General features: G+C 36.1%; 1 protein-coding gene across 1 annotated transcript in view; it reads right to left on the bottom strand.

Moving 5' to 3' along the window:
- Positions 1-27,334, bottom strand: part of LOC150090058 (uncharacterized) — a 114,012-nt gene that overhangs the window by 978 nt on the left and 85,700 nt on the right. Inside the window, exons 11-12 of the mRNA XM_090389732.1 lie at positions 21,135-21,237; positions 13,066-13,173 (exon numbers count right to left, since the gene is read on the bottom strand). Coding sequence (XP_090245858.1) covers positions 13,115-13,173; positions 21,135-21,237 — 162 coding nt within the window. The 3' untranslated portion in view covers positions 13,066-13,114. The remainder of the gene's footprint in view (positions 1-13,065; positions 13,174-21,134; positions 21,238-27,334) is intronic.

Below are 27,334 nucleotides of genomic sequence, written 5' to 3'. Positions count from 1 at the left end.
GGGGAAGTCTTGTCTGACTAATTTGTTTGGATACCATGATGCAGCCCAAAGGAACTAGATTAAAAAAATAATTTTGATATCATATACTTGGATTTCAGGAAGACTACTGTACAAATTTCAGCAGTATGGCATTAAGGACAAGTTGCTACAATGGATAAAAGGATGGTTGAGTGGGAGAAGACAGAGTGGTAATCAATGGACACTGCTCTTCGTAGACTACTGTTATTAGTGGAGTCCTCCAGGGTTCAGTGTCGGGCTCCATTGTTGTTTTGTATATTTATCAATAATATTGATGAAGGTACAAGAGGCTTAATGTCTAAGCTTGCAGATGATACAAAGGTTGGCAGGATTGTTAATGACAGTAATGGTGGTACGGAGCTATGCATCAGGTTGTTATGTTATTGTTGTTATTTGGTTTTTAGGAGCATTAGCAACTAAGGCCATATTGCTCCGGGATATGCGGTGGCCATTTCCTGACCTTTCCGCATCCTCCGTATTTGGTGGTGACGGGCTCGAACCCCGGTCTAATCAAGAAACATGTGCTACGCACTGCTGCTCCTTCCCACCTGGCTACGGAGGCGCCCTATGCATCAGGATCTAGAAAAGTTGGGCAGATGGGCTGAGAGGTGGCAAATGAATTTTAACATTGACAAATGCAAATTACTGCATATGGATAGCAGCAACCCCTGAGTAACATATGTACTGTGTGGTACTACACTCAGTGGAGAACAAAAAAAGATCTGGGGTAATTGTGCAGTCTAAAAAGGATATTTCAGAGCAGTGCAGTTCAGGCTGCCAGAGCAACTCATGGAGTGCTCTGGCAGCCTGTATTAAATATAATCTTTTAATAGTGAAAGAAAATATACAGGAACTTTGCTAGCAGGGATAAGGAGGTGATTACCCCTTTGTGTAAGGCAATGGTCAGGCCACACTGAGTACTGCATACATGTCTGGAGGCCTCATTTTAGGAAGGATGTGAAGCTGCTGGAATGAGTACAGAGAAGAGCAATGAGATTGGTGAGGGGGAACAAAGGGGTGCTGTTACCAAGAAAAACTTGAAGTTCTGCAAATTGCAGTGTCTGGAGACCAGGCACCTGCCAGTTGATCTGACTGAGGTGCATATGGCTTTGAATGGTTTGAGCAAGCTCAATGCTGATGGGATTGTTCCTCTTGCTCAGATTACGTATTTGAGAGGGTATAAATTCAAACTGAGGAAAAACAATTGCAGAATAGATGTGAGGAAATTTGGCTTTAGTAATCAACTGAGTGGTTGATTGCTGAAACAAACATCCATCTGTCGTTGTGGAAGTAGTTATCTTAAACAAATTCAAGGAAGAACTGGACAAACTATCAGAGTGAATGGATGGGTGAAATGGGAAGTGTTTTTTTTTTTTTTTTTTGGTTGATACTGTATAAGCTTGTTTTTTTGCATCATATGCCTCTATAATGTTAATGATAAACTGTTGTGTCAAAGTTTACACTGATAATTAGGGGACCCAACTCTTGATCAGCCAATTTCGGGATATCTACCTTAAAAAAGCTGGACACAACCAAAAAAAAAGTCGGGATTTTTTTCATTGGTACATCAGATTACAAAATGCCTCATAACATTAATGTATGTACATGTCTCTTCTTGGTTATTATACATACATAATATATCTTGACATTAATTTTTAAAATAGGTAGGTTAAATAAATTAGATACACATAGGTAAGTAAAATGTTTATTCATTATTAGGTCAACATCCAACAATCAACAGAACATAGCCTTCTATTATTTTTTAATATAAATATGTGATAAATCGGGACAAATGGTGTCCCACCTAGGGTTCTTTCAGGATGCCTCTATAGAGAGCCGAAAATTGGGATGTCCCGCAAAATTCAGGACGGTTGGTCACCCTACAGATAATACAAAGTTTGGTTGAGTAGTTAATGACAAGAATCAGGGTATGCTATTTCAACAAGATCTAGATAACTTGGGAAGAAAGGCTTGCATAAATAGCAATTGAGCTTTAACATTGATAAATGAAAGTTACTGCTTTTGAGTAGCAGTAATTCCAGATTACTGCATACAAACTAGGTGCTACCACACTCAAGCTAGTGGGGAATGAAAGAGACTAGAGATAATTGCACAATCTAACATGAAGTCCCCTGTGTAGACAGGCTGCAGGGAGAAGGGGGTGATTTTTGACAATGTACAAGGCAATGGTTGGGCCACATCATGAATACATACAGCTTTGGAAGCTTCAATTCAGGAAGGACATGGATCTGTTGGAATGGGTGTGAGAACAGCAACATGAATCGTTCAGGGCACAAATGGATACTCTTATCAAGAAAGACTTTAGTTCTGTAAATTGAAGCATCTATAAACTAGGCACCTGTGAGGAGACTTGATTGAAGTGTTTGAAGATTTAAAGTGGAACCCAGCTCAGTAAAAACAGATGATACTATTGTACACAATGATACTAATGATATTGAGAGTAGGAGATTTAAGGATATTTAATTAACATGTACAGAGTAATGTCGAGAACTAGCTGAGATTTAGGATTTAAATTGAAAGTAGCTACAATCCTGCAGAGACACAATAGGAGAGAACATGATAACAGCCTCGTTGATCTAGTCGGCCCAAGGGAGAGTGTGCAACAATCATATAGGTAGAATCTTTCTTTACATGGTCTGGCCTTGTTAATAGGATAGACTGCTTTTACAGGGGTGGGATATACTTAAATAGAAGGGGTGCAAGGATATTTGCTGACTTTAAAGGCAATGTTAGATGGGCCAGAAAACTGCTAGCTTGGAGGGGGGGTAGGATAAGGAGCAGATATCATCTTTTAAGGGCACAAAAGGCAATATCGTTGTACATATTGGCACTAAAGACATTAGGAGTAGGAGATCTCTAAACTTACCAAGTACAGGATAATTTTGAGTAAAAGTCACAAGTTAGGGCTAAATTTAAAGTGCCTGGGAATTCTGCCAAACATGATAGGAGGGGTTATATAACTAGAGTCTTGTTAATCAATTCGAGGCAGTCTTAGGTGGGTCGGAAAGCTGCTAGCTTGGGGGAGGATACATAGACTAATAGAGTAACAATAGCAGCAGGCACAAGTGAGAGTGATTGAAAGTGATTCTGCTTTTACTGGAACATGCTGCAGAATGGAAAGCAAGGTGTCAGGGATTTCAAGGCCTGCCGTGAGTCATCATGAAACAAGTAAATACATGAGTTGTGTTAGGGTAAATAAGAGTAAGAACAGGTGCATGTACAGTTACATGTACACCAATGCTAGGAGCACAATAAATACATTTGATGAATTTGAAGTGCTGGTCAAGTCATCAAATGCAGGCATTGTGGGGATATCAGAGTTAAGGAATGCAGAATTTGAATACATGGAGTACAATATGTATAGAAAGAACAGAAGGAGGAGGACAGGGTTAAGAGTATAACTCTTAACTAAGAGTTATACTTTTAGTTAAGTAGCACAAAATCTAAGGCAGTACAGCCAGTTGACATGGGTGGTCAGTGCAATGTTAAGTGAGTTTGGTGTAACATTAGTATTAGTAATGGCCAAACAAAAACGAGAGTAGTAGTGTATTATGGGCCTAATGACTATGATGAGTATAACAAACAATTACAAAGAGAAAGAGAGGTAGGCCAGTAAATCAGAATGTCTTATAATGGGGGATTTTAACTTTCCAGATATTGAATGGAACTTGTGGTTTGGTGAAACACACACACGCACACAAATTGTGGATTTAATAGATTGGCATTAGCATTGGCACATGATGCAAGAAAGCAAGCTTATATAGCATCAGCAAAAAAAACCCCTTATTTCAGCCATCCTCTCGCACCAAATGTTTGTCAAGTTCTGCCTTCAATCTATTTAAGCTATCAACTTCTACAAGGACAGATGGAAGTTTATTCCAGAAATCAATGACCCGTTGGCTAAAGGCAAACTTCCGCACATCTAGCCTATATCTGTCTTTCCTCGATTTGAATCTATGCCCTCTCAGGTGATTATTCTGAGCAAGAGGAAGAATCCCATCAGCATTGAACATGCTCAAACCATTCAAGGCTTTATACACCTCAGTCAGACTGCCTCACAGGTGCCTAGTGTCCAGACGCTGTAATTTGCAAAACTTAAGCCTTTCTTCGTAAGAGCAACCCTTTGTTCTGTTCACTAATCTTGTTGCCCTTCTCTGTACTCGTTCCAACAGCTCTACATCCTTCTTAAAATGAGGCCTCCAGACCTGTATTCAAGGTGTGGCCTGACCTTATACAAGGGGATAATCACCTGCTTATCCCTGCTATAAAAATTCCTGTATATCATTGACAAGACACCATGACAGAAAACTTCATATCTGCCTGCACAATTACTCCCAGGTCCTTTTCATTCTCTACCACTGTCAGTGTGGTACCACAGAGTTGATACGTTACTCTGGGATTACTGCTTCCCATAGGTAGTACAGTCAGTCCTCGTATAACACGTGGTTACACTACACGAATTCGATCATACACAATTTATAAATAGGGGAACAATATCGTATATAACACGAACTGAACTTGCTTATGCACTATTCGAGTTTGTGTTTACAAGAAATGGCAGTAACAGATTCCACTAGCAGGAATGCAACTGGAAATTGTTTTTATTGTTTTATGGCAGTAATCCCCAGAAATGTGCTTTAGTAAAATGTGAGCCAGTGAGGTGTTCATAGTGTGTCTCTCTGCCTTTACGGTGTTGTTTATTCAGTTGCTACATGCATGCAGTTTTGTTTATGTGTATCAAGCGTGCCTCCTCATTTTGTAATTGTGCTTTATTCCCTAAAAATGAGTAAAATACTTAAAAGGTGTGAAAAGGAAGCGTCCTGGTGAAGACACTACAGATTTAGAGAGAAAAAGAAAAGCAATATCGATAAACAGAGGCGGGCTGGGTCAAAAATTCTTAACCGGGAAAATTTGTAGTGGCCTCATACTAGCATTTATGGCCAAAATCACACCGGCTTCCGGTAAGGCTTATGGCCAATCTGCCTCTGTCGATAGAGAACAAATATGAAATTGTGAAAAGCTTGGAGCGAAACAAAAGACCATTTGATATTGCACATGCTACAGACCTAAATGAGGCAACGCTGAGAATTACAAAGAATGCAGAGAAAATAAAAATAACTTTCATAGCGGGAACAACTCAAAGTTGTAATTAAAATCCATTAGATTAAGACACAAAGAATTGGAAGAGATGGAAAGGCTATCATCTGTTTGGACAGAAAATCAAACAAAAAACAAGTTTGCTTACGATAGAAGCAAAAGCATTGGCAATATTTTATTACACAATAGTCGTAATAAAATACTTATGTATTTTATTACGATAATTTATTGTGTTTGGTAATGTTTTGGTTATAAATGTGTGTTCAATCTTGGGTGGTCGGCACCTAACCCTATTTTTCCCATAGGACCTGTTGTTTATATTGCACGATTTTGCATTGCACGAGCACGCACATCGCACACAAAGCCATTCCCCTTGGCAATATCATGTCCCATTCTTGATTGCTCCACAAACATCAAACAAGCAGTGGTCTCAGACAGTTTTTAAATACTATACATTGGAACTGACTGATGATGTTACTATCAGCAAATTCTAAATGGAAAGCACTAAAAGGAGTAATCACAGGAGCTCCTAGGCTTTTCATACTAACTAAGAAATACTGTTCAATGCTTAGATATAAATGGATCTCAGATGAACTAATGAGACTCGTGGCGAAGAAGAAATATGCATGGGATGCATTTAAATTATCAGGCAACACAGAAGCCTATAGTACATATAAGGTAGTCTGCAATCCAGTCACAAAGGATGTTAGGCAAGCTAAGACAGATTATGAGAAATCTTTGGCAAAGCAAAACAGCAAAGATTTCTTTAATTATGTAAATTGTAGAAGGAAGGGAATGAATCACAGTGGTCCACTTGATATCGATGGTTGAACTGTTCATGATCCTGCTCAGGCTGCTGACAAACTGAATAAACATTTTGCATCTACATCACACATGAGGAATTCTTAATGGAAGCAGATGCCAGTAGTTTGTCAAACTCTAACATGGAACTAAACGATTTTGTAATAACTGAGAGGAAAGTGGAAGAGAAATTGAAGTTAAACATAAGAAAAGCATGTGGGGTGGATGGGATCTATCCAATTATATTAAGGGAGGCAGCAAAGGAGGTAAGCAAACCCTTAGTCATATTTATGAGAGCATTCCTGGATTCTGGGAAGTCTCCATGGGCTGAAGATGTGTGAATGCATCGCCAATTCACAAAGGGTCACATGAGTAATTAAGATTGTAATTAGCTTTCCTTCTATTCCTGGGAAAATAATGGTATCACTGGTTAAAGAAGTAATGCAGGTCTATCTAGAAGGGAATGCAGTTACAGCATGGATTTGTTGGAGGGTAAATCTTTTTTTCCAAACTGATTCCATACTATGACAAAGTAATAAAAGAACTGGATGCAACAAATAATTTTGACATTATATACTTTGATTTCAGAAAAGCTTTTGATATTGTTGCACATAAAAGACTGCTGTACAAATTGGAGCAGAGTAACATTAAGAACAAGTTGCTTTTACAAATAAAGGGATGGTGAGTGATAGAAGGTGCAGTAGTTATCAATGGGCACTGCTCTGTTTGGACTAATGTTATTAGCAGATTCGTACTGGATTTGGTGCTGGGCCCATTGTTTTTTATATTAATGATATTGAAGACTTGTCAGGCTGAATGTCTAAGTTTGCAAATGATACAAAGGTTGGCATGGAAGTTAATCACAATTATCAGGGTGGGCAGATGGGCTGAAAAGTGACAAATGAAGTTTAATATTTGCAAATACAAGGTACTTCATATGCATAACAGTAATCCAAGATTAACACACTCAGGAAAGTGGAGAATGAAAAAGACCTGGTGATAACTGTGCTGTCAGATATGAAGTTTTCTGAGCATTGCAGCCAGTCTGCCAGGACATCTCATGGAATTTTATCAATCATATATAGGAATTTTGCCAACTGGTTATAGAAAGGGTGCTCTTACTAGGAAAAGCTTTAGTTTTGCAAATTCCAGCATCTGGAGACTAGTAACCCGAGGAGATCTGATTGAAGTATTTAAAGGCTTGAATGGATTGAGTACGCTCAATGCTGATGACATTTTCCCTCTTAGTATTAGTATGGCAAATGATGCAAGAAAGCAAGCTTATAATACATCAGCAAAAAAAAAAAAAAAAAAAACCCTTCCCACCCCTTCAATAATTTTTTTAGTTTTCTTCCTTGAATTCATTCAAACTACACACTTCCACAACAACAACATATGAAAGTGTGGGTTCCAGCCACTGCTTGAAAGCAAACTTGCACACATATATATGATAAATTTCAATCAAGGAAGGATGGTCATAGGTTGGATGTGCAAAAATTTCCCCTTCAGCCAGAGGGTGGCTGATTGTCTGTTGGAACAAACTCCCATCTGTTATTGTGGAGGTGAGTAGTTTAAATAAATTCAAGGAAGAACTAGACAAATTGTTAGAGGAGATAGAGAGATGAAATGGGTGGAAGTGTTGGCTTTTTTTTTTTTTTTTGCTGATGCTTTCTTTCATTATTTGCCACTACTACTACTACAAATAATAACAACTAGGGGGCTCCATCCCCTGCTCACTTTGCTCACCAACCCCTGCACACACTTTGCTTTTCTATATAATATGTACAGGTATGACGGGGTAAGTCAAATCTTTTCTACGTAAAAGACAGACCTGTCAAAACGCACTGATCAATATCTAATCAGGAAATGATTTATGTAATTATTTACCTGTGCATTTGTAGTGCATGGCATTCTCAAGGTCGAATAAATATCACTATGTAATTATTTACCTGTGTTTACATAGGTCACTTAGAAAAACACCTGGTAAAAATTCAGATCTTGGGTACCACTCCATACTTCGACTAAAAGTCAGGAAGAAGGCAGTGATTGGCAAGTGCCATTCACTGTTTAGCCCTGCCCCCTTTCCTCCTAGGTTGACATGCCTAGGGTGTTTATTCCCTCCATTTGGTGCTGTTTTAAAATCTGGAACTCTTTTTCAGATTTTAAAACAGTGGGATGGCAGGATAAACATCCTACCTACGCTAAGCAACCCCCCCCACCTCGATGACACAAAACAATCAGAAACAAAACGCATTCATAATAATCACCAATCATAGAACTCGACTGTATAATCACTCCGTTCTACGACTGAGACAAGTGGTACCCAAATAATAGATTTTAGCGAAATGCTTTTTGCTTCGTGTTCCATAATGCATGAGGAATATTGTTGCATCTGAAAGGGCAGGACTAAAATATTTAACTGAAATATTTACAAACTATAGAAATATTTAAAATATTTACAAAATACTAAAACTATTTACAAATAAATAACATTCATTAATATACAAAAAAATGTTACAATGGATCATCAAATGTTAGACAGTGAAGCATGTGCACGAGGTTGGTGAACATTATGGAGGCAGTTGTCAATAATTAATTACATTTGTAGTGATGTAATTGCCTCGCCCTCTTCTTCACTGGTTTGAATAAATATCACTAGGATAATGTATAGAGAGATAACAACAACATGTATAGACAAGTTCTGCTGAAATGCCTCTTATCACCATTGTTGTACTAGACCAGGCCCGGGCAAACCATGGCCCGCGGGCCGCCGCACATTTTTGTGCGGCCCGCGAGCTTTAATTGTATTTCCGAAAAAAGTTTACTTATTTTATGCCTTTTGTGATGCCTTTTTGAAAAATAAATTTGTATAGGTAATACATTATAGAATTTGTTGACTTGTAAATTGTTTTATCATCTCTGTATTGTTCAAATTGAGTTAGAAATTGTGCATTTTTCTGATGGAGACTATATTAAAGAATGTATGGCTGAAGCTTGTGGAATTACATGTCCTGACATTAAACAAACACAAATTTGAGAATATAAGTTTATCTCAGCGAACCATAGTAAGACGAATTGAATGTATCGATACAAATTTGAATGAGCAATTATTATCAGTATTAGAATCCATAACATGGTACTCGATAGCTCTCGATGAAAGTAACGACCAAAAGAATACTGCGCAGTTATTAATTTTCATACGTGGATGTACCTCTAATTTCGAAATTATTGAAGAGCTTCTTCTTTCAATGGAATCTCTTAAAGACCAAACAACGGGCTGATATATTTGAAAAAGTTGAAAAATGCTTAACAAGATATAATTTACAATGGAACAAAATGGTAAGCGTAACAACTGACGGAGCACCAAGTTTGACAGGTAAAAATGTTGGAGCGTTAAAGAAAATTCAGGATAAAATTTGTGAAAATTATCCTGATTATAATTTAATTACAATTCATTGTATTATACATGGACAAGTATTATGTAAAAATGTGTTAAAAGTTGAACATGTCACATCTTGTATTATTAAACTAGTAAATTTAATACGAGTGAGGGGCCTGAAACACAGACAATTCGTTAATTTTCTTCAAGATATTGAATCCAAGTACACAGTTATTCCTTATCATAGCCAAATTCGATGGCTTAGCTTAGGAAATGTTCTTTGGCGAGTATGGGATCTTAAAGATGACATCATTCTATTTTTAAAACTGACAAATATTATGGACTTTCACGAATTAATTGATAATAACTGGATTTCTGATTTTGCATTTACCCTGGACATCGTGACACACTTAAATACTTTCAACACCGTGTTATAAGGGAAAAATTTATACGCCTTAAGGATATGGTAAAAAGTCTGAATGAATTTCAATTAAAACTCCAGTTGTTCCTTTGATATTTATTGATTAACAAGATAGACCACTTTCCAACCATGAAATTGCTGAAGATTTCAGAAAATAAATTTGAAAAATATTGTCAAATTGCCAACGCTTTGAATGACGACTTTTCATGAAGATTTGGCGACTTCTGAAAATTTGAGACAAGTTTGGAAATAGTGCGCAACCCATTTTCAATAGAAATTAATAGTGCACTGAGTGAACTACAACTTCAGATTATAGATCTGCAGTGTGATACTGATTTAAGGGAATTTCACCGTTGTGAAGAAATCTGCAAATTTTACAATACTTTTAATTCGGACAAATTCGACGAACTTAAAGATTTTGCCTGGAAAATGTTGGTTATTTTTGGATTAACCTACATATGGGAACAATTCCCATATCCATTCATGCCATTAAATTCTTGGTTGTTAGAGAATAATTTTTTTTTATGTTATATTTCTTCTTCATGATAACAAATAATATATATCTAAAAATAGTATTTTACGTGCAGCCCACCTTTTCGAATTCCTAATGTGACCCTTCAGCCAAAAAGTTTGCCCAGGCCTGTACTAGACTGTTATTTAACTGACTATAGCCTTTCTGTCACCCTGTACAAGCCTTGTCGCCTTGTCATTCTTTATTGGGTTTTAACACCAATGGTCTGTTTCTCACCACAGAATCTCCTCTGGATGGATGTTATTTTCTAATTGAACCAATCTCAGTACATCTGAGACAAAGGAGCACCTAACAAATTCAGTGTGACCAACATAACAGAGTGGTTCATTACAAAATTAACCTGAGAGACAGCTGCATATGAAAATCCCAGGAGTGCACTTTCTGAGATACTCATACTGGGATATCTGGTGCCAACTACCAAGCCATGTTAAAAGTCAATTATATCTTTTGTCTTGCCAATTCTCACACTAAGTTGTATACATACTGAATCCCTACATATCTGCCCACCTGTTTCATATCACATAGTGTGAACATATATTTTTTTTTTTTTTTTTTTTTATGAAAACCCCAAACATGAAAGGTATCAAAACCTATAGTGCTTAGTACCGTGCATGGGTTGAAGGAGAAGTATGGGGGGAGGGGGGATGCCGGAAACTTTGCTCTAGAGACTAAACATGGGTTTCACCACTTCAAGCCACCAATAAGCAAAGTGGTGGTATTTCACCGGTTGATGAAAGTCGTCTACCACCTGAAGATGTTGTTACTGATACTGCGTTTCACGAAACTCATACTGATACTCCATTTTGTGAAAATAGTAGGTGTACCCAATAAATTGACCACTCAATATATATTCTCTCTCTCTCTCTCTCTCTCTCTCTCTCTCTCTCTCTCTCTCTCTCTCTCTCTCTCTCTCTCTCTCATGCTGAACTGTGGTGCCTCCATTGACAAGTTTTCAATAAATGCTGGGTAAATAAAAGTTGCAATTCTGTTCTCTTTTAAAATAAAAAAAATTCAGTAAATGTGTAACACAGATGCATAGGAAATATTTATCATGATAGAATTTAATAGTGAAAGATAAGTTTGATAACACATATAAATTCACATTTCACAGCAAACTAAATCTGTATCTTATACAGAATTTTAATTAAGTGAAACTTGATAAAGAAAAATAATTTTCTGTGTTAAATGGAACAGATACAGGAAATAGCATTAATAATAATAAAAATTAGTTACATGCTCCTAATCTGCCTAAGAGGTGAAATGCTATGATTTTCAGGCCAAATAAAATGAACAAGTGATCAATAAAATTTCACACTGGGGGAATAAAAAATGAAATGCACAAGGCATAATTATGTATGGGTTTATAAGTAATTAACTATATAATATTGGTGTAAATACACCATAGTTTACGCATAAATTTAAACTACGTATGTAGTGTAATAGGCATCATTTTAATTGTATCTCATATTGTGGCTGCCTTCATAATGAGATACCAGGTATTGCACGATGCCTATTACTTTGAATAAGTAATACTTCTCTAGTAGAGAAGACTACTGTTATTTATTCTCAGTTGATACCACCACCCAGACAGCACCATTTCAAAGCAGTTGGCCTATGACCTGTCCACCAATGATAGGCCAACTAGCTTTGAAACTGTGCCATCTGGGTGATGGTATCCACTGAGAATAAATAAGAAGTCTTCTCTACTAGAGAAGATATCTCATTGTTTGTTTGTTTGTTTGTTTGTTATCTGGTTTTTACGAGCATTAGCAACTAAGGCCATATTGCTCCGGGGATATGTGGTGGTCATTCCCTGACCTTTCTGCATCTTCCATATTTGGTGGTCACGGGCTCGAACCCAGGTCTAATCAAGAAGCGTGTGCTATGCACTGCCACTCCTGCCCACGGAGACACCAGTTGTGAAAGCAGCCACAATATGAGATACAATTAAAACAATGCCTATTATACTACATACATAGTTTAAATTTATGGGTAAACTATGGTGTATTTACACCAATATTATATAGTTAATTATTTAAAAACCCATATATAATTATGCCTTGTGCATTTCATTTTTAAATACATTATCTGTACACCATTGGCATCTCTTATATTGTGGAATCACTTCGCAACTGTGATGGCATGTCACATTACCAGAGTACTTTCCCACCCACCGATGATGGGCCAACAGCTTTGAAATGGGGCCATCTGGGTGGTGGTATCCACTGAGAATAAATAACAGTAGTCTTCTCTACTAGAGAAGTGTTACTTATTCAAAGTAGTGCAATACCTGATATCTCGTTGTTTGTTTGTTATCTGGTTTTTAGGAGCATTAGCAACTAAGGCCATATTGCTCCGGGGATATGTGGTGGTCATTCCCTAACCTTTCTGCATCCTCCATATTTGGTGGTCACGGGCTCGAACCCAGGTCTAATCAAGAAGTATGTGCTACACACTGCTGCTCCTGCCCACCTGGCTATGGAGGTGTCAGGTATCTCGTTGTGAAGCCAGCCACAATATGAGATGCAATTAAAATGATGCCTATTACACTACATATGTAGTTTAATTTTATGGGTAAACTATGGTGTATTTACACCAATATCATATAAGTAATTTATGTGTACAGGAATAAAGTACCGAGAGACCAATTCTGAGTGTGTGTGTGAGAGCATGTGTATGAGAGAGAGAGAGAGAGAGAGAGAGAGAGAGAGAGAGAGAGAGAGAGAGAGAGAGAGAGATCCCAAACTATTAAAACTATGAATATAATATACAAATAATTCAAAAACTAATTAAAACCTCCTCATAGCTGTCTTCAGACATCTACATTATGGACGAGACTTATATCTTAATCTTCCCATTCATCGTCATCATCTTCCTCATCCTCCTCATCACTGTCACTCTCATCTAATGATACAAAAAATAAAACTTCAAATTAATATACACAGATTTATAATATTAATTTAAATTTCATTAATTATTAACTAAATTAATAATTCATTACAGTAGAAGCCCTCTTATCTGACATGATCGGAACTAATAGTTGGTTGGTTAAAGTGAGAAATCATTAAAAAAAGTGAAAATATATATTAAGAATTTTATTTCAACTTAAAATACCATACATACATACATACATACATTCAGGCGTGGGGAGTATTTTTGTTGTGCGCATTTCCCTCCACCCCACCCCGATACCAGTGAAGTAATATCTGAATGTCCCAGTTTATCTCTGGGACATTCAGATATTACTTCACTTCTGGGACATTCAGATATTACTTCACTTATCTATGAAGTAATATCTGAATGTCCCAGTTTATCTCTCAGTGTATCCATCTACAAATGGGCTCTTTCAACAAAATTTAAATAAAATCAGTAATTCATCTGTTTAAATAATAAATATGTTTTGCAGCACAATCCTTTTATATTTTTTCATACCCATCACATTGTTGACTGTTGAACCACTGTTCAATATAATGTAAAGCTGTATTTATGGCATTATTGACTGCTGCACAAGAAATTTTTGACCCTGAATTTGATTCAATGCATTGTCGATAATTTAACTTTCCAACAAATGAATCTAAGGCTGCATGTCCTCTTGCTGTAAATCTTTGGAACCTTAAATTTGCCTGAAATCAAACTATGTTCTTCATTATTTTCCTGTAGATGAAGACTTTCATTAGCATTGCCCACCTCAGGTCAAAGTTTTCTCCAAGACTTAGTAGAGGTTGAACTTGGAAATTTGTTCCGTGCTAGTGCCATAATGTAAATGCATCTTTGATGTTGATAATGTTAGATATTCTATAAGACATATATTCATTTATATTTTTAAAGCTATGAGATCAGATGATTTATAATAAAAACCACAAATTTGTGAGTTCAATTACATTGCTGTATACAGCTACCATGATTTTCTTTGTGGATTTCTTATTTTCTGGTACGGCAGGCTCCACTTGCTTTTCTATAATTTTTTTTAGATAACATCTTATAGGCCCATATAACCACACTGTAGAGTTGCTCTCCAAACAATTTTTCTCTCTTGATGAATGACCTTAGATATCCTCTAAATTTCTGAGCAGCAGGCTAATCAGCAAATAATCTCTTCCTGCTAAATACTCAGTAGATGACAATCACAACATTTTTTTTCTAGCCTCCAATTCATTCCATCATATGGAATCAGCAAATAATTTCTTCCTAATAAATACTCAATGGATGAATACCATGATATTTTTTCTAACCTCCAATCCATTCCATCACTTGATGTAAAACTTTCTGCACCATCATGCTTGATGTAAAACAAAGCTTTTCCTTTGATTCTGCTCTCATGGATCCACTGAATTGAGTTCTGTGTTGTCTCTCTTGCATAAAGTACATGAATAATGCATTGTCTGCTATCTCTAATTTTGATTTCTTCATATTGGAGTGAGAACTTAATCCATGTGAAACAAAATGAAAGCCAAATATGTTTAAATTTATGATTTTTTTGTGATTTTTTGCAAATTTTTATTAGTGACTCACCTTATAGTCTTCTTAAAGCATACAACTTTTTCATAGAAATGATTTTCTTTTCTCACCCATTTTCATTAATTTATGTAATATTTAATTAAATTAAATATTACATAAATTTAATTACAATAACAAATGATTTTACTGGTGCATCATACTACTCATAGAGGTGGACATTGTGTAATACATTAGCCTAATAACTGCAAGCATACTGGACTAGTGCCCATGATATACTGCAGTGCGCTGTGGGTACCAGACATTATGTTTTAAGGTAGGAAGGGGAGAGTGTTGATTAAGTGGATATCAGTTAAGAAGGGTTTTACTGATTTTTAAACAGTGACAAGCTACTTAGAAATATTCTATTTGATAACAGAACTGTATAACAGCAATGACTTTGTATTTTGTGGGGTGGCTGTAAGAGTTTGCTGCAGTACAAAAGAAGAATGCAACCTGGTATTTCCTAACTTAGCTACACTTGAAATAAGGTGATCCCTGAACCTGACCTCATAGGATGTATATTTCAGATTAAGTTGTCCAATCTGAAACCTGGTTTCAGGATAGGTTATTAAACGTGACTCTTAACATATCCTTTTAAATCCATTTTGGTTCTCTTAATTTTAAGTTAATTTGTCTCAATAGAAAAAAAAAAAGAATGACATAAATAAACACAGTTTCATTAATAATCAGTCTATGTACTATTAGCAAACTGCACAGTCAGACAAAGTTTTCTGAGGAGTGAAGGCATGCAGCTAGAATAGCTGAAGGGATTTTGTCAATGATATACAGAATTCTGCCAACAGGGGTAAAGATGTAATTATTCCACTGTATAAGACAATGGTAAGGCTACATATTGAGAATATAACTCCAGTGGGCTTCAGTTTTCTAGTTGCAAAGACCTAGCTGGTCAAGATGCTGAGGCTTTTGCAAAATACTAATGAACTCGCACAGATTGTTCATTTACCTACCAGAATACTAGACAATCCCAACCACACACTGAATATTCTTAACCTGTTTCTCACAAATGATCCTTCAAGGTACACAGCCGATGGTGAGTAGTCCTCTAACACCTCAGACCACAAATTGGTGATGGTTTATTCTCCAATGGAACCTTTCCCTAATGGCTATTCTCAGCATCATGTTGCGTGTGGTATGCAGCTAGAATAGCTGAAGGGATTTTGTCAATGATATACAGAATTCTGCCAACAGGGGTAAAGATGTAATTATTCCACTGTATAAGACAATGGTAAGGCTACATATTGAGAATATAACTCCAGTGGGCTTCAGTTTTCTAGTTGCAAAGACCTAGCTGGTCAAGATGCTGAGGCTTTTGCAAAATACTAATGAACTCGCACAGATTGTTCATTTACCTACCAGAATACTAGACAATCTACCTACCTACATACAGATCTACATACAGATCATCCTACATACAGACAATCTACATACAGATCATCCCATTTCATATTACAAGAATGTGAAATGGGATGATCTGTATGGTTTCTATTCTTCTTTTACTGTTTTAAACCTTCTGATACTTCTTTCACTGATTCAGATCATATCAGTGAAATTATTCTTGTAGGGATGAAATCCTTTATTCCACATTCCACCTTAAAATCTAATTCTTTATCTAAACCTCAGTTTTCCAATAAATGCGTTAAGGCTGTTCAATATAAGAATGCTACATATCACAATAAGCTTGCATCCAAAACTCCAGGTTCAGTTTCTGTCTACACTAAAGCTTGTAACAACTGTAAAGCTCATTTTGCTCCCTGTTATGGTTTGATAAATTTCTGGTCTCCAATTCCCTGCAGAATTTCTCAAGTGTGAATGTATTAATCAACCCAAACTTGATTCTGAACAGGCTAAGAGTAGCAAACTTGCTTCTTGTTCAAATGGTTGTCAAGCAATCTGGTCTCTTTTTAATGTTACTGGGTACAACTGTTGCCCATCTATACTCCCTCCTCTGTTAAAACCTGACTGTTCTATTTCCACCTCAGCTAAGAATAAAGCTGACTTACTAGCATCCTACGTTTCTTCTCAATGCCTCAGACAAAGTTTGAGCTTTTATTTTTAAAAACCTTTGCACCAAAATATACTAAAATATGCACCAAAATGCTAATATATGCATTACAATCTTTACATTTATTACCATTAACTGACCCACAATTTATTTGTATTCAGTAAATTAAAGTAACAAAACTATTTATGAAAAGTTTTAACATCTTTTCTGAATGCTTTGCCTTTCAAACTCACACCTGGAATAATTTTTGTTACAATACACAATAATATATTTCTCAAAGTGGCATTGCAAATTTGTGATTATTTTTGATTTATACATTTATCGCCAAAGATCATTTTATATAGAGAATGACTTTTCTACTTCTACAGAAGGGACCAGGTTATATTTAAAAATGTGAGCTTTTGAAGCCTATACTTGAAATGTAAGTATTTCCTTTCCCATTTATAAATTCATCTATTTTCCTTAAAGTGTGAAATTCTGAGTTCTTTTCTAAAAGATTGTAAAGAAAGAGATGGAAAAAGTTGAATTTGTAATTCAACTTTTTGCATCTCTCCAACAAGTGGGGACTTCCCCTGGACTCAGGGGGAAGTCTCCATGGACTGGAGATGTGTAAATGTATCGCCAATTCACAAAAGGGGATACATTTGCACATCTCCAGTCTGTTGCAACCTTCCTTAAATCCAAGGATGCTTGCATAATTATAGCTAAGGGTTTGCTTACTTCCTTTGCTGCTTCCCTTAATATAACTGGATAGATCTCATCCACCCCAGGTGCCTTTATGTTTAACTGTAACAATTTTTCCTCCATTTTCTCTTAGTTATTACAAAATAATTTTGCTCCCTGTTATAGTTTGATAAACTTCTGGTCTCCAATTCCCTGCAGAATTTCTCATGTGTGAATGTAGATGCAAAATACTCATTTAGTTTGTCAGATACCGGAACAGGATCATCCATAGTTGACCCATTGATATCAAGTGGTCCAATCTGATTCATCCCCCTCCTTCTAGAGTCTACATAAGTAAAGATGTTGTTGCTGTTTTGTTTGCATTCTTTGCCAGAGATGTCTTGTAATTTAGCAATTTATCTAGTAATAGGCTTCTGTGTCATCTGATAATTTCAATGCCTCCCATGCATTTTTCTTCTCTGACACGAGTCTCATTAGTTTACCTGACATCCATTTAGGCCTGAACCTGGAATGGTATTTCATAGTCGGTATGAAAAGCCTACTAGGTTTCCAAGATTTTCTGTTGGTAACACCATCAGTTGGTCCCACTGTATAGAATTTAAAAACTGTCCAAGACCACCATAGTCAACTTTATGAAAGCAAAAAAAACTCTTCCCCTTTACCTGCTGATGGTAATTATATCTTTAAGTAATTCCCACATCAGTACACTGTGATCATTGCCACCTAGTGGTTCCTTTATCCACAGATTCTTTATGGGTGAATAATCATTGCTGATAATCATGTCAAGAGTATTACTCCCTCTGGTTGACTCTCAAATATGCTGCTGTAGAAAACAGTCTTCCAATAAATCAAAAGTTTTGCTAGTGTGTGAGTGACCAACCCACAAGTTATAGTCAATATCTGGAAAGTTAAAATTGCCCATTATACAACATTCTGATTTTCTGGGACACTATATTTCTCTGTACAGTTGTTCATTCTACTCAAAGTCATTGGGCCTACAATCACTCCTACTCTCAATTTTGCTTTCCCAGTGCTTATATCATGGGGACCACTGCTGATTCTCATTTTCATAAATTACATTGACAGAGGGATAGAAAGCGTGATGTCAAAATTTGCAGATGGCATAAAGATTGGCAGATTAGTCAATGATCAGTGCCAAGCATTGCTCCTTCAGGATGACTTGAACAGACTTCAAAAGATAGTCAGGGAAAGTGGCAGCTACATTTTAATGCTGCAAAATACAAGGTCTTACACTTGGGGAAAGCAACCCACAAATAAAATTATACACTTGGTGGGGTTGAATTAAAAACCGTGGAGATGGAAAGGGATCTGGGAGTTACAATACGAGCAGATATGAAGTTTTCTGAACAGTGTAAACCGGCAGCAGTAAATCCCATTGTGTCCTATCAATGATTTATCAAACACTATTCTGTAGAGATAAGGAAGTCATAATCCCACTCTAAAGGCAATTGTAAGACCACACATTTGAAATACTGTGTTCAAGTATGGAGACTTCATTTGAAAAAATGATAGAGCTTCTTGAAAGCGTCCAAAGATTGGCAACTCGAATGGTGAGATCAGCAGAAGGATTACTGTATGAGGAAAGACTCCGATTATGTGGGCTACAGAGCTTGGTAACCAGGCACTTCAGAAGTGTCCTGATTGAGGTTTATAAGGCTCTGAGAGGGATTAGTAAAATGAATGAAGGTGGAATAGTTAATGCAGGTGGGTTTTGTAGCTGGACGTGATGTTGTTTCGTTGTCCTTTGTACCACATCGAGTGCATGCAAGGACTCTATGGCAGGCCACTTGCAAATGTCCATATTTCTGGTACCTAAAGCACCATAAATGATTTGGGACATATGGATGCACTGGACAGTTGATGTAGGCAGCTTTAATTTCATTACGAGATGTCAGTGAATTGAAAGTCAGGATTATGTTTATAGTGGGAACAAGTTTCCCAACTCTACACACAGAAATTCACTTAACAGCAATCACTACCTGTGGTTTTTTTTAGTTCAGAGCATATTTACTCCTCCGTAAACTTGAGAAGGTCCCACTCTGAAATGACACCTCTCGATGAGTTAAGTGTTCTACATGGTGTCATGTTTATTATTATTCCTCTGAATGATATTGTTCTGAGTAACTGCTCAGAACACCTATCATTTTTTTGTTTCAATTAAGGTCTCCAGAATGGAGCCTCTTAACTGATTTAGGGGAACCTGCTATTTCCTCTAAACCTTTCTGTATAAAAAAAGGACATTTTCCTAATAGGTTTTTCACTGGTGGAGTGGATGATTAAAATCCTTGTGACAGGCCTTGATGGTATTTCTGTTCACTGTCATTTTTGCAGCAATAGTGCTTTTGTCTCACAAGCATCATTAGTGAACACTTTCAGTGTTCATTAATGATGCTTGTCAGGCCATTTTTGAACCATATGATCCATTTAGACAAAATTTTTAATGACATACAATTATATCCACATTAATTGAACAATCTCTTATGGATTTCACTAACTCTCTTACCTTCAGAACATGAAGGGTCTGAAGTGTCAGACTATGAAGGTCTGAAGGTATGTTTTGTATTATACAAGAACATAATTGTTCTTATATAACAGAGAATTTTTAAACTACTCTTTTTTCTTGAATAAGCTTTACAACCCAGTTTGTACGGTATGAAAAGAAAAAAATAAAAATAAAATAAGAGTGAATTTATTTTCTAACCAGTAAAATTTCGTTGTCTAATAATTCAAGAAGCAGAAATAATTATTTCTGCTTCTTGAATTATTCTGTTTTTTAGTAACCACGAATGATCATAAGAAATGTTTAGTATTCATGTTTACCAGAACATACACATGATACTATACAGATTACATTCCCTAGCAAAAGGTAACAAACTTAGAATCTTATACTGAATGAAGTGGGTTAAGCAATTTTGTATGAATAAGGGAAGGTGAAAAAACGAAAGTGCCTGTTATCTACTACCTTTCATTTCCACTAAGCAGTAAACGATATCAGTGTTATTATATATCTTTTTCAGTTACATCAAAAACCACATGATACTGGTATTTGAATGAATAGCATGTGTTGCTAAGAAACAAGAATATCTCTGAAAGAAAGAATAACTTTTTTGCTGCACAAAATTCTAAGTCATATTGTAATAAATATAGGTAATAACCAAAATACTTCTTTTAGGCATGACTAGACAGGTGAATAAAAACACTGAAGTTAATAAAAAACTGATAAAATGTTAAAGTTAATAAAAACACTGCTTTTATTTGCTCACGTGTAGGAGGAGAAATATTAAGCTTCTGATTAAATTTGCAAATAAGCCATGTACCAAATTTTAGTTCATTTTTTTATGAAAAAAAGTGCTAGGAGTATTTGATACATGAGGTATCTTACATTGGAAGTACCTAAAAAAAAAGTTTTAAATATCATTAAACAGTTATTAAAATAGTAGCTTTAGAAAGCTACTATTTACAAATAATCTACAAATAATGTTATAGAAAAATTTTTTTAACACAACTTATGAAAAACAGTATGTTTTCAGATATCTTGTAACAGTTGTAAATCTACAATACTACACAGTAGTTTGGGTAAAAAATTATTTTAATTAAAACTATTCCAGGTAAAACACATTGTTATTCATTAAAGTCACACCTGTTTGATGTATAGCTCTGGATCTTTCCTGGAGAGCTCTTGCCAAGGCACCTGCTAACCCTTCCATTACTGGAGCAGCTTGTGATGATTTTGTTTCGGTTACCTAAACACAACCAAATAAGAAAAAATAATCCTATAAAATTAGCAAATAAGTGCTGCACAATGACTTAGTTTTTTTTTCATTAATTATATCTAAAGATTATTCTCCCGTTTTCTTTGCATTTCATAACTCCAGAGACAACTATATTTTCCTTGGGTCTTCCCTAATGAGAAATGCTATTCAGGAAGTATCATTTGTCATACACTTGTGAATGTTGTTAGAGAACAACCTCACATGCATTATCCACCTTTATTTGCTAATGTAATCAATGAATAAAGTCAAACTGGAAAACATAAGGCTCAGGCTAAGCACACACACACTGGTGACTACAATAAAAGCCGTCTCAGTAACTAATGACATGGTGCAGTGAACTATGTTGTTGTTGTTATTTGGCTTTTAGGAGCATTAGCAACTAAGGCCATATTGCTCCGGGGATATGCGGTGGTCATTCCCTAACCTTTCCGTATCCTCCATATTTGGTGGTCATGGGCTCAAACCCCGGTCTAATCAAGAAGCATGTGCTACACACTGCTGATCCTGCTCACCTGGCTACGGAGGCACCAGAAAAGTTATGGTTATTTGGTTTTTAGGAGCATTAGCAACTAAGGCCATATTGCTCCAGGAATATGCGGTGGTCATTCCCCGACCTTTCCACATCCTCCGTATTTGGTGGTGACGGGCTCGAACCCCAGTCTAATCAAGAAGCGTGTGTTATGCACTGTTGCTCCTTCCCACCTGGCTACAGAGGTGCCTAAAAGTTATGGAATGATAAGCAACCCATACAGTATGAAATGATGAGCAACCTGTACAGCAATACAATATACTACATATGATGGTTCAACACTTTTTTTCCTTCTGTCATCATTACAAAGTAGTATTAATGGAACTGAACTGTTGTTAACAAGCAAATTTTATTATGTACAAAATATTACATTAAGACTCTCACCCAATATAACTACTTGATAACTGGCAATGTTTCTCGATTCCATGCTGAATCCTGTCATCAGCCTAATCAAGAAAAAACTGAAGTAGAAGACCTACTTTTTACTCAATACATTCTCAAATGGTTTCACATTTAAGAGTACTCAATCTCAGTTCCCTTCATTTTTTTTCTTATTTCTAGAAAAATGACAACAATTAGTCTTATAGACATGAATTTTCTACTTCAACCAAAGGACTACTGATGCTAGTTAATAAGTTAATAATCTTCTGGTTTTATAGTACATCAGCAACTGAAGTCAAAAACTATACACAGACTAAGGAAGCAAGAATAAAATATTTGATAAGCAATATATTACCATATCAAAGTGAATAAAGAAAAATAATGTGGGCTTATTTTAAATAAAAGGTATACTATATAGTTTCATTTGGCAAAATAGTATATTCAAGAGAGAAAGAGAGAGATTACAGTTATAAATTCAGCAGGGTAAAATTAACCAATGAACATTACAAAACATTTTCAGAAGAAAAATGTATTTGGACACACTATATAAGCAATTGCAAAAAGGGCTTTTAATTCAGAAACCTAGGGCACTGCAGGGTCATCTTTGGATTATACAAGTCTCAACCCTCCTGACCAAACTTCAAGTAAGTGCCAGCCAGAATTAGCCTCCATTCCTGCTACAAAGCAGCAGCCAGGGCCAGTTTGGCAATAGACTAACCAGTACTCCAGCTGATACTGTAGACATTCAGTGAGGTTGAGGTTCAAGTTCTGAAAGGGCAATCCAATTTTTTGACATTACTTATCCACAAATCAGTCCTGTATGACCCTTTCCGTAATGGTATGGTGCATTGTTGTACTGATACTGACAGAGCTCAGGTCCACTACTGCCAAGGTGTGTAGGCAATGCATAATTGGCTAAAAAAAATCCAAGTATGTCATGTACTTTGTGATTTCAAGTACTACCACCAATAGAAGAAGTCCCAGAACAGTCTAAATAACCCCACAACTTTAAACTGCCTCCAACAAACTTCACAATCAAGTCAACGCACGCACGCACGGGCAGAAAAGTCCATACCAAAACATGTTTGCTGCAACAAAACATTGTTGTAAGATTAGTCACTCTTCTCAATCTGATGAATGTCAGAAATGACACCATTTCAAAAGCATTTGCATTGCTGATTGTGAGTGTGGACTTGTGCATAGCTGTCCTATCGCTAAATCCTAGACTATGATGATCCCTACAGATGGTTGATATACTGGTGGATGTTTCTGTGTCCTCTTAGACTAGCTCTGTGATGCTTTTTAGCAGATGGCATGCATGTGGTATGATCTACCCTCTGTACTGTTTAGTAAACACCTTGAATTTGAAAGACTATCCAGACCTTTTTTTTTTCATTGATATATCACCCATTCTCTTTGAATAACATCCACCACAATGGTTTTTGGGAGGTGCAGATGAGTTGCAGTTGCATGCATAAAAAGGTTACTGTCAGTGTATACAACCAACATACAATGTTGAAATTCTGTACTTCTAATCCACAAGCTCCATTGGCTTTTCACATACTGATGCCACAGGTAGATCCAACAGATTTATATTGTGCATGAGTATTGTTTATGCATATATTCATGCACAGAAAACTTCTGGAACAGCACAAAATATTCGTGGAGCAGTGGCCAAATACTTTTTGGTCACACAATGTATTGTGTCTATAAACAATGTATTCCAATTTGCATGTGTGTGTTGGTGGGGGCACTGCACCTCTACCTAAAACTAGCTAACTCTAATAAAAAAAAAAAATCTTTACAAAGAATCCCACTGGTCTAGAAGAAGAATGAAACCTTGAGCATTTTTCAAATGGAGATGAGTGGAAAATCCACTATACTTCTACTAATGTGGTATTCAAAATTTGTTGTAAGGTTCTGAATACACATACAACAGGGATAATTTTGAACTGTGTACAATATAAAGGGTATCTCATCCTGATTTAACGATTTCCATTGATTTTTATCTGTTTAATCTTTTCTGGTTGGGAGGGAAGGGACTAATTCCTATTGACCCTTTTAGATGACACTCAAATAAGTAAATTTTCTCCACTGGCAATCTGAAAAGGATTCAGTAATGCTAAAAGTGTGAACTGAAGGTTCTATTCTATAATATGGATTTTTTTTTTTTTTTTTTTAAGTTTCAATATTTTATAAAAAGAGACGACTTTTAAAAAATTAACCATCTTAACCAGAACAGACTTCATACTTGAGACAATATCACTTTGTAGATATTTCTATATACTATCAAAAAAAAAATTTATTTATATCAAAATTCTTCTTAAAATGTCTACAAGGAAAGTACAATGGAAAGTTCATATTTTAATCCAATCAAAAATAGCACGTTCATCAACTTTATAATAAAAGTAACCTACCGTATATGAAATGAAGACAAAAATGTTACGACTTCTGTAGCTCCAATCCATTTTCTACTATTTGTTAACCTTCCACCAAGTTGTTCACATCCCTGAGGATCAAAACCCTGCCTCCAAGCACTCTCTATCAGATCTTGCAGTTTTGATATTGATGGAATGACAGATTTACCTATCAATATTGGAAGACCCATTCCCATAACATTAAAAAGTTTGCAGTGAACTATGGTGGTATACTTAGGTGTGCAGGCAAATCACTGGTGATTTCCTAAATCCTATGCAGTATTTAATCTTTCTTCTAACCAGTGCCTCAGCAGAGATGCTTCCAAGTTGGGTAGATTGCTTTATAATTACCAAAAAAGCAGAATAAAGCCATTGTTTGTGTCATACGTATCCTACTGACGCAATATATTTCCACTGAAAGTTGCTCAGTTGAACTGACATTTACCACGTAAGATGCTCATATATATGATACATAACAAATATGTGCTCATATGCAGCAAACACAGCTCATCAACAAGGTGGAAGTGCTTTTTCACTATAAAATATACAATAACATGCAACTGATCTACTAAATTTCATTCAGTTTTTCTTCATGAAAGCCACACTTTTGTGCTGTTTACATGAACTCTTAATATCCCAAATTTATAAAATCGTGTATATAAGGCATATTTGAAGGAAAATGGACTAAAAATTCATAAATTTTGAACTGTGTATTACTGTGGAAATTTTTTTCCCACATAAAGTAATAATAATTGACTATACATAAAAAAAATTGTTCTTTTTCATAAAATATCAATTTAAAAAAACTGCACAATACATTTACATTAATATATATTTACATTCAAGAGATAATGTTTCTAAAACTGAGCTAATTAATTGCATTAAGCATTTTGGTAGATCAGTGGTTCTCAAGTGCAGCCACCAGACAATTTTCATAAATATCAAAAATTTTTTATTTATTAAATTTCAATATTAAAAAAATAATTTGTATACAATAAAATACCATATGGACTTTTATAAAAGCAATATTCAATGGTATGAGACATGATTATTCATCCAGAATACCAGCATTTAATAAATGTACTAGATTTATTACGTTTTGTGCTGCTACCAGCTAAATCTCATGGCCGTTTTTGCGGTAATAATTCATTTTTGCAGTAATAATTCAGACACAACATGGGTTTCTGAAGGGAAAGTCTTGTCTGACAAATCTGATTGAATACTATGATATGGTTACAAAGGAACTGGATGCAAAAAATAATTTTGATATCATATACTTTGATTTCATGAAAGCTTTAGACACTGTTGAGCATGGAAGACTACTGCACAAATTGGAGCAGTATGGTATTAAGGGTATGCTGCTACAATGGATAAAAGGGTGGTTGAATGGGAGAAGACAAAGAGTGGTAATCAATGGATGCTGCTCTTTGTGGACTAATGTTATCAGTGGAGTTCCCCAGAGTTCGGTGTTTGGCCCACTGTTGTTTTGTATATTTATAAATGATATTGATGACATCAAGCTTAATGTCGAAGTTTGCAGATGATACAAAGGTTGGCAGGGTTGTTAATGACAATAATGGCAGTGTGCTACTGCAACAGAATCTAGAAAATTTAGGCAAATGGGCAGGGAAGTAGTAGTAGTGGCATGTGATGCAAGAAAGCAAGTGTATGAGCTTATGCAGCATCAGCCAAAAAAAAAAAATTTCCAAAACAAATCTCTCTAAATGTTTATCCAGTTCCTCCTTAAATTTATTTAACCTATCAACTTCCACAATGACAGATGTTCCAGAAAATAACCACCCACTGGCTAAAGGCAAATTTCTGCACATCTATTCTACACTTGTCTTTCCTTAATTTGAATTTATGCCCCCTTAGGTTCGTAATCTGAACGAATGGAAGAATCCCATCATAATTCAGCATGCTCAACCCATTCAAGGGCCTTGTACACACACCTCAATCAGATTACCTTGCAGGTGCCTAGTCTCCAGCCACTGCAATTTGCAGAACTTAAGCCTCTCATGGTAAGAGGATCGATCCCTTCATTCCCCTCACCAATCTTGTTGCCCTTCTCTGTACATGCTCAAGCAAATCTACATCCTTTCTAAAATGAAGCCTCCAAGCCTGTCATCTGAAGTTTAACATTGCAGTTGTCAAAGTACTGCATATGGCTAGAAGTAATCCTAGAGAAACGTACCAACTTTCTGCTACTACACTTAGGATGGTAGAAAGTGAAAAAGACCTGGGAGTAGTTGTGCAGTAAGATATGAAGTTTTCTAAGCACCGCAGACAGGCTGCCAGAGCAGGTCATGGGGTATTGTCAATGATATACAGAAATTTTGCTAGTAGGGAAAAGGAGGTGATTAACCCTTTGCATAAGGCAATGGTCAGGCCATGCCTGACCATTGTACTGCATACAGTACAATGGTATACAGTACTGCATACAGGTCTGGAGGCCTCATTTTAGGAAGGATGTAGAGTTGCTTGAGCGTGTACAGAGAAGGGCACAAGATTGGTGAGGGGTCCTCTTACCAAGAAAGGCTTAAGTTCTGCAAATTGCAGTGGCTGGAGATCAGGCACCTGGGAGGTGATCTGATTAAGGTGTATAATGCTTGAATGGGTTGAGCATGCTGAATTCTGATGGGATTCTTCCACTTGCTCAGATTACAAACCTGAGGGGGCATAAATTCAAATTGAGGAAAGACAGTTATAGAATAAATGTGAAGAAATTTGTCTTTAGCCA

This window comes from Mastigoproctus giganteus, chromosome 2 (genome assembly GCF_048544385.1).
Source record: "Mastigoproctus giganteus isolate SK-2022 chromosome 2, ASM4854438v1, whole genome shotgun sequence".
NCBI lineage: Eukaryota > Metazoa > Arthropoda > Arachnida > Uropygi > Thelyphonidae > Mastigoproctus > Mastigoproctus giganteus.
Note: the sequence above shows the minus strand (reverse complement) of the source record. Positions and strands in the feature narration are given on the sequence as shown.